General features: G+C 55.0%; 1 protein-coding gene across 1 annotated transcript in view; it reads right to left on the bottom strand.

Moving 5' to 3' along the window:
* The window catches only part of WDR90 (WD repeat domain 90), a 61833-nt gene that overhangs the window by 5375 nt on the left and 47778 nt on the right, over positions 1-8680 (bottom strand). The window contains 12 exon segments of the mRNA XM_035895625.1: positions 217-336; positions 1492-1635; positions 2606-2736; positions 3212-3392; positions 3589-3711; positions 4462-4633; positions 5216-5235; positions 5238-5254; positions 5596-5764; positions 6049-6239; positions 8082-8241; positions 8615-8678. Coding sequence (XP_035751518.1) covers positions 217-336; positions 1492-1635; positions 2606-2736; positions 3212-3392; positions 3589-3711; positions 4462-4633; positions 5216-5235; positions 5238-5254; positions 5596-5764; positions 6049-6239; positions 8082-8241; positions 8615-8678 — 1492 coding nt within the window.

The following is an 8680-nucleotide window of genomic DNA, read 5'->3' as shown; positions in this document are numbered from 1 at the left end:
GGCACAGCCCTGCCACTCGCTGGTTACCTGGGCCAGGCTCTTCCCAGATGAAAAGCTGTTGCCCGGAGCAGCTGCTTACCTGAGCCCACCCCACAGCCTCAGACTTGGCTTTATGTGCAGGGCAGCACCGCCTCCCCCCACTGCACCTCGTTTGATGTGGTCACGGCCCCGCAGCGGCAGAGGAGTGCCCGTGCCACCCTGGCAGGGCACGAGTACCTGTTTCTTGCGCAGACTGTAAAACAAGGCTTCCTTCTGCATCCCAAAGCCGACGTAGACCAGGGTACCGGGTTCCCAAGGACAGAACGCAGCCAGGCTGGGTGGGAGGCTGCCGAGACCCTGATGGGGAAAAGCAAAGGGAACAAAATCGAGGCTAGCTTCTCCAGCCCGACCCAACACAGCAGGGGACAAAAGGAGAGCACGGAAGGACACCAGCCCTTGGGCTGCAGGTGTCCGAGTAGCAGGAATTCAGTATGATGGAGGCTGTTTTCTCTCTTGTATCGCCATCTCAGACGTGCTCATGGCAAAGCAAGGAGAAATGACATGCTGCCATAGAAACCTGAAGCAAATTGTTTACTGTCATAGGAGCAGGACACATGAGGGTCCAGCAGGTTGAATTTCCACTGAGGCATTATTCCTATGTGGGCTTGAAGGTGGGATTGGGTTATGGATCGGTTTAACACAAGAAAATAGGGCCCAGAAGATAGATCTTTAGTATATCCCCAGTTCACTGTGGGGGAAACCTGTCCTGAGTTTCCTTCCTGGAGAGGAAATCCATCATTTTGGAAACAAACAGAAGAGACATTGACAGAATCCAACTGCGCTATGGGCCCGGACAGCGCTTGGCCCTGAGGGTGGCGGGCTGAGGCACCACCGCTTGCCCCCACCCCAAAAAGACTCAGCTCCCTTCGGCATGCCAGTGTCACAGGTACTGGGGACCATCGCCACATCCTCTCCGATGCAGACCCTCCTCCCCTTTCTAGCGGGTGTCCTGCTGCCCAAATCCCACAGCTGGGTGGGAGCCCAAGGGTTCTGCAAAGCGTCACAGAGGCACAGGGCTGGAGTACTTGGCTCTATGAACCCGCCGCTGGGCTCCTGGCTCTGAATATTCATGCTCCTTGGGAGCGTCAGAGCTAGCAGCATGCTCATCGTTAGGTCTCTCTCCTGTGCGCTGCGCTCACTGCTGCCTGTGCTCTGTTTTGCATAGCACAGGGGTGTCAGCTCTTTGCAGATGCAGTTTTTGACTCCTCACGCTTACAAGGTCGGTGCTTCAGCACTGCTACAGTTCCCACTGCCTTCCGACACGCAACAAGGTGCATTAACAAGATACTCTACAAGCAGCAGAACTAACGAAGATGACTTTCCTAACCACACGCTCTCCTTGGCCCCATCCCACCGAGAGCCTTGAGGCATCCCTCCTCCAACTTGGCTGCTGCCAAGTCCCACGCCATGAGCAGGCAGGGCCTGGCAGGGGCTGGCAAACGCCACGCTCACCTCGGGGCCGGCAGGAGCTGGGAAGCTGAGCCAGTCGAGGAGCTCGCACTTATCCTTCAGCCAGTCGGAGGCCCAGACGCTGACCCGCCGGTCCGAGCTGGTGGCCAGCCAGAGCTCACCACCTTCCACCCCAAAGTCGCGGTACTACGGAAGATAAAAGCAACGCTGAGACTCTGGCAGTACAGAAGCTGTAAAGAAAGCTGCTGCAAATGCTAGCGTGGGGCAGGAGCTCGTGGGATCCATAGGGGATCAGCGCCAGGATTAACCTCCATTTGGGCAGTGCTTAAAGTCACTTATCACAATAAAATAGGACAAGGAAGCCGTGGTACTGGAATCAGCAGTACGCTCCGGGCTGAAAGCCCCGGCAGAAGAGGCTGCTGGAGGAGGGGTGAGTGCCTGGCCTGAACGACACAGATCCCTTCCCTGGGACATCCTCTGGATCTGCACGTCTCCTAGGGGAGCGCTTGCAGATACTGTGTCCCCTACCAATGTCCTTCACCTAAAACCGAGGAGGATCTCAAGTCTAGAATTACCAGGGAACACAGCTTTGCAGCGCGGATAATTTTAAAGCCTGAGAAATTAGGCAAAACTACTCTCATTTCTGCTGCGCAAAGGAAAAAGACTCTTCACGACGAGAAGGGCAAAGAAGATGCTAAACCCATCACGCTGCTGCACAAGCAAGTCTTCCTAGCTCCACAGAGGAACCATACAAAGAGCCAGCTACACGCAAGAGGGAAGCGGGGAAAGCACGCCAAGCCCTTTCCTGGGGGCACAGGGGCTGAATGCTCACAGCCTGGGGGTGCTGCTCCCCAAGAGCCTGTGGTTGTGGGCACGTGTCACATCTGTGTGCAGCCCCCAACCGCCCTCCCGCCCGCAGGCACAGCCTCGCTCGGGATTGCGCCTGCAATGCTGCAGCTTTAGCCCACTGAAGACATCCCTAGAAAAACTGAACAGAAGTCACTGGAGGGGATGGGGGCCTGAAGAGGAAAGGCGAGGGGCAACGAAGCAAGCTCGCTGAGTGACCCGGCCACGCTGCTGCTGCTTCCCACGGCTGCCCAGCGACTCACAGGGGACTGGCTCCCACACAGCCCCAGGGCAGAGGGTGAGGTCTCACCTCCTTCCTGGTGCACTGGAGAACAGTGATGGGGGAGCCTTTGTGGTCAGCGAGGACGCGGATAGTCATTCCGGTGCGAGGGCTGCTGACAGCCACGAGCCCGTCCTTGCCCCCCGATAAGATCATTTCTCCTGTGGGCAGAGGAGAGAAAAGAGTGGGACACTTCTTGTAGGAGCAATAAAAGCCCATAGGAGAAAGGTCCAAGATCATGGAATACTGGTGTCCTAAAACATGCGAAAGGGCTGGGAACATGAACATTGCAGTCAAGGGCTGGGTCAGATGAGATGTCTCAGAGACACACTAAAACCCAATGCTGAAGAAGCGCCACTGCAGACTGTGAGCAGGAGGACACAGGAACGCTGCTTGTACTCCAGCCCCTTTGCTATACCATTGCCAATACACCTCCTGTGTCCCATTTACCACATGCTCAGCTGGCAGAGCTACCAACACTCATTGATACAAGTTCTCTGGCTCTCCCTGGCCCCAGGCTTTTGGGCAGGTCACCAGCACGCAGCTGGAGCGGCTGGAGGTCAGGGTAACCCAGGCACAACCAAGCCATGCTCCCCCAAGGCAACGTCTCCCCACCGCTGTAACAGGCAGCCTCACCGTCTGTGGAGTAGGTGATTGCTGTCAGTGCAACGGCATGGGGGTGCATTTTCAGCTCCATCTCGGTCCTGGAAATGCTGAACACACGGATGGTGCCATCGCTGTACCCCGCCACTACATGCTGGCTCTCAGCTCCCCATGCAACGACGGGCCGGGGCTTCCAGGCCAGGCATTGGCAGCTCTGCAAAGGAACCAGGGCAGAGACCCAATGCACAGTGAAGACAGCAGGACCATGCAATCAGTGCACTAAAAGCTCCACCTGCAAGTATTTCTCCAGCTTTAGTCTACTCTGCGAGGACGCAGCAGTCCTTGCGATCCCAAGCAGTGGACTGTGCCCTCTCCCACGAGGAAGAGATTGCTGCACCACAAATGATTACCTGGTTGAGCACCTGGAACTGTACCACCAGCTCCATGCTGCCCAGAGACCAAATCCTCACGCTGCCATCTTCCCCGCACGTTGCGCAGTGAGTCTCATCAGGACTGAAGCACGCTTCAGTCACCTGCAGCGAGAATGGAGATGGGGAATGGGGGCCCTACAAAGGCCACAGCCTAGAGGACATCAGCTCCTCTGCCCCTCTCATCCCCCAGGACCCCTCTCATGGGGACAAGAAGCCCCAGACGTAAAGGAAGGTAAGGTGCTTTGGTTTTGTGCTTGTCTTAGGCTGATAACTAGGCTTGTGATGGAAACCAGTAAACCTAACCCCAGAGCTAGGACCAGGTACCACGCAACGTAGGCGTAAGCAAAATACCTTCTCTTCACTCTTTGAAATATTTTGCTGGTAGCATAAGGATACCTCAAAGCAACAGTAACATTTAAAATGGTCATTCTTCATCTGGGGTTGGGTTTTGGATTTTTTTTTTATTTTTTATTTTTTAGGCAAAGAAAATGTTATCCAGCGTGGATGCCCAGCTAGCAAACAGAAGGCAGGCAGAAGTTGCAGCCCTCAGGAATGAAGCCTTAGTGACTGCAAACTGCATTCTTCTGCTCCAGCAGAAAGGCCCAGGGCCGCTCCAGGCTGAGGCTGTTAAACACCTGAGGCTAGAGCGGGTGAGCTCAGACTTCTTGACGTGCGTGTCTCTCCCTAGCCTCCTCCGTGTTGTCCCGTCAGTGCTAGCGAGCCCTGCAGCTCCCTCACCTCTCCCATGGCCAGACCAGGGAAGGCTTCGCAGCCCGCACACGCTTCCCAGGGCACGGACAGCAGATGCAGCACTCGCTGCTCCGCAGGACAAACCAGCCCAGCCCCTCTAACCTTGTTCTTGTGGCCGCTGATCAGTCGGATGCTTGTGCTCTCCGTCCAGTTGATGTACCACAGGGTTCCTGCCGTGGTGCCCACAATTCCCATTTCTAGAGAGTCATCAAAGGCTGCACTGACTATCGTCCCGTCGAGGGTGATCTCATGTTCTAGCAGGACTGAGCTAGACCTGGAGGAAAAGAGGACGTGAGGATGACTGCCTCAGCCACTGGAACAGCCACTCTGCCTCCTTTAAATGCAGTTTTCCAATGAGCCCAGTCATGTATTTGCAGTTAAATGGTTCAGTGAGGGGCTCCTGTACATTGCACAGTGACTACCGTTGCCTTTCCACTGCAACCATCTTCTATAGGAAGGAAAGAAAGCAGGGAATGCAACAGCACAAGAGAAGAAACAAAGGCAATGTATTTCACAAAGTCTCTCAAGTGAGTTCATACAAATCACCAGCACAAACTTCAGGTATGATAAACTCCTCTTATTTCCAACATTACTAGGGTTCAGCTACCTGTGGCAAAAATTCAGTAAAAAGATCCAGACAGAAAGAAACAGCAGTCATGGGACAGAGAGGGAAAGCTAAGGATGAAGAGCAACTGGAGCAGCGTGGTTGCAGCCAGAGCCAACGTCTGTCCGTGCAAAGCCACCTCTCAGACAGGTCCCGGGAGCTGCCAGGTGAGGGGAAGAGCATCTCAAGAGCACCGAGCGTTCTCGCGATGGGCACAAGCACAGCGGGGATGCTGGGGCCACCACCTCCTACCTGGCTTCGGGACCTTTCAGCCTCGACACACCAGCACACCTGGGAGCCCACAGGGGAACGAAGGGCACCCGTGAATCCCCACAGCTCTCGGCCATCACCCACTCCTGACAGCCAGGCCACTGATTCACTTGGGCAGGGCAGCAGGGGTCTTTTACAGCCCAACACCCAGCGTTTTTACAGACTAGAGGTGAACCAGGAACCCCAGGACCCTGAGGAAACCCAGGTCACAGATCTGTTGCCACCCCAGGCATCTTGTATCCAAGACAGCAAACTGGTTTTCTGAGCACAGCTGAAATGGGAGGTTTGCAAGCTCATTTCTGTTCTTCCCTAACGAGTTCCCTGTTACAGCCCTGCCAGACGCCTGGGGCATCTGCACCCACCGATCTCGCCCTCGTCGGCCTCCCACGTCATGAAGCAGCGATGAGTCTCGGTGTGCCACACGCAGATCTGGCCAGAGTTGGTGCCACTATAAAGAAGAGTGTCGGCACCGTAGCAGAGAGAGGTCAGCTCCACTGGCCCTAACACGTCCGGGGCAGGGGCCCGATGAACCTGCCGGAGCACGTAAAACAGAAACGTCAAAGAGGATGTGGTACTTACCTACATCGGGGGAAAAAAAAAACCCAAACCCCACCTCCTACCCTCAAATTCATGCAGTTAATGCCTCAAATACAACTGAAAGCCACTCACAGCCAAGCCAACATCATCTCACTAAGAGAAATCTTCAGCTCTCACAAACTTGTGGGGGCAGAGCTTCCATCACACTCACCAGGGGCTTGGAAAAGAAGGCAGAGAGGCGAACAGAAATTTTAAAAGAAGGTAAAACTGAGGTTTACCTTGAGGCTGACATCAGCTCCCTGCTGCTCCAACAGCCAAAACATCACGGCTCCCTTCCCTACGCAGGCCAGTTCTCGGTGAGAAAGAGGACTGAAAGCCACGTCATGGACTGGCTCCGAGATACAAGTCGACGACATGAGTTCGTAAGTGCAGGTATTCCACAGAGCAATGGTTTGATCGCTGTAGTCCCCTAGGTTAGAACACAAAAGACAGTAGAAGGAAAATCTGCAGCCTCAGTGTTTCTTCAGGACGCTCGCAAGCGCACACCCTGCGCGCACGCATCAACTGCGTCGCTCCCTTGCTGCAAACACCGTCCCAGGCGTGGACGTGGCTCCTTGCGTGCTCAGCGAAAGCTGCACGACACGATGGGTCCTCACCCGAGTTGAGGATGGGTATAACTGGCCCAACGCTTCATGCTGGAGGTTGTAGCGAACCTGGCTCCGCAGCGGGGTCTGCAGCCAGCATCCGAACGGCCGATGGCTGGCGCGGGCGGGATTGCAGCAGGCAGAGCAGGTTTCCTGCTGTTTCTACACCCTCAGGAGCCACCGCACCCCTGAACGTGTGCCCCACGCAAGCCCTCCAGTGACGCTGGGCACTCAGGGCTAACAACAGTCTTGAAACTAAGAGAGGGATGTCACCGTTGCTGGGGTCAAAGCTGAGATGGGAGCTGATCTTAACAGAAGCCACCCTATCTGGGCGGCAGCAGAAAGCACTGGCCTCGGTGAAGGCAAACATCCCAGACAGCTCTGGAGGACAGTGCCCTCCTGCTGCCATTCCCAGGCTCCGTCAGCTCAGTGAAGACCGTCAGCTTTCCTGCAGCCCAGACCGGGGGGTCCTCTCCCACGCCTCTCCGTAGAGAACGCAAAGCTCTCTTCCTCTCCAAAAAAGCTCGCTTTTTTCCAAGGGCAGACTCACCAACCCCGAGAGAGTGCATTGCGTGCTCCGCAGGTCCTCCCTCATGCAAAACAGGAACTTACTAATTGCATATTTGTCCTTTAAATGTCCCCTGCCTAAACAAAACAGACAGCTTGAGCATCCGTCTTGTGCTGGCATTGCTGCCTGGCAGGAGGTGCTCAGTTTGAAGCCTGGCTACTTCTATGTAATTCCACCTAAGCAGCAATAAGAAGTCCAGAAGAACGCTTTCCCCTTTGCATACTATATACAGTAACTGGAAACTATTTACATGGGCTTCACAAGCACTAGTGAGCCAGGAGGAGAACGCCGTAACTTCAAAGCTGGGGCAATGAGAAAGAACTGAAGGGGAGCTGAGGGAGCCCAGCGTTCATGGCTGTGGCCGAGATGCCCAGGGCATGAGCTTCCCCTCCAAATGCCCTGGAAGCGCACTCAGCTGTGAAGAATGCCCCCGCAGGCGGTCACTCCCCACAGGACCCCAGACCACTTGCGGTTTTACATGCCACGTTACCCGTTGTCCCCAGGCTGCCCCGCAACATGTTCGTACCCAGGAGCCTGGTACACGTCTTGCAGGTATTACACATCTTCCTCCCGGGAGCTGCCTGCTCTGGGGCATACTCCTACGCCCAAGGATGTAGGGTGTACACTCCTACACTACAAGGATGATAAAGGGACTGGAGCATCTCCCCTACGAGGAAAGGCTGAGGGAGCTGGGCTTGTTCAGCCTGAAGAAGAGAAGGCTGAGAGGGGATCTCATCACCACCTACAAATATCTCAAGGGTGGGGGTCACGAGAATGGAGCCAGACTCTTTGCAGAGGTGCCCAGCGACAGGACAAGGGGCAATGGGCACAAACTGAAACAGAAGAGGTTTCAGTTGAATATGAAGGAAAACCTCTTGACTTTGAGGGTGCCCGAGCCCTGGCCCAGGCTGCCCAGGGGGGCTGTGGAGTCTCCTTCCCTGGAGATATTCAAAGCCCGCCTGGATGCTGTCCTGTGTAACATGCTCTAGGAGAACCTGCTTGAGCAGGGGGGTGCGACTGGGTGAGCTCCCGAGGTCCCTTCCAACCCCTGCCATTCTGGGATTCTGTGACCCGTGCCTGCTGTTACTGGCATGCTCACCGAGGGTAAGGAGGAACCTGTCGTCCCGAGAGAACGCCATGGCTTGTACTTGCGTCTCATGATGGAAGAGGCTCGCCGTGCAAACCCCACCCTGGACGTTCCAGATGCAGATCTGACAACGGGAGTCTCCACTCCTCTTCCCCGAGGCAGAGGCAAGAACCTAACAGAACAATATGCTGTCACCGAGACCTTGGTAAATAATTAGAGAACACTTCATTAGTTAGCCTTAGCAACTGTTAGTCTCAAATTAAAGTATGTGGTTGGCAAGTGAAAAATTCTGTGAGAACAACCATCAGCTGACAGCAGTAGGGAATGGTAGCATCACCCAGAGGAAGGGAGCAGCCTTTGCTGTCACACCAAGCCAGCACAATGGACAGCTAGGCTCCAAAATAATTTATGTTATTATATTTTAATTCTATTTTCCATAACCCCAGGTCTCCATGCAGCAGGCAAAAGAAGGAATAGATAAATGGGATCTTAGCCCGGAGCGACACAGGCAACACCCAGCCTGGGGCAGCAGGAACCTCTCCTACCTGGGCATCGTGGCTGACGGCGAGCGTAGAGATCTCCTCTGCGTGGCCGAGCCCGTGAGTCTCGCT

The sequence above is a fragment of the Egretta garzetta genome, unplaced genomic scaffold (genome assembly GCF_000687185.1).
Source record: "Egretta garzetta isolate BGI_Z169 unplaced genomic scaffold, ASM68718v1 scaffold140, whole genome shotgun sequence".
NCBI lineage: Eukaryota > Metazoa > Chordata > Aves > Pelecaniformes > Ardeidae > Egretta > Egretta garzetta.
This window is presented reverse-complemented; position numbering and strand designations above follow the sequence as displayed.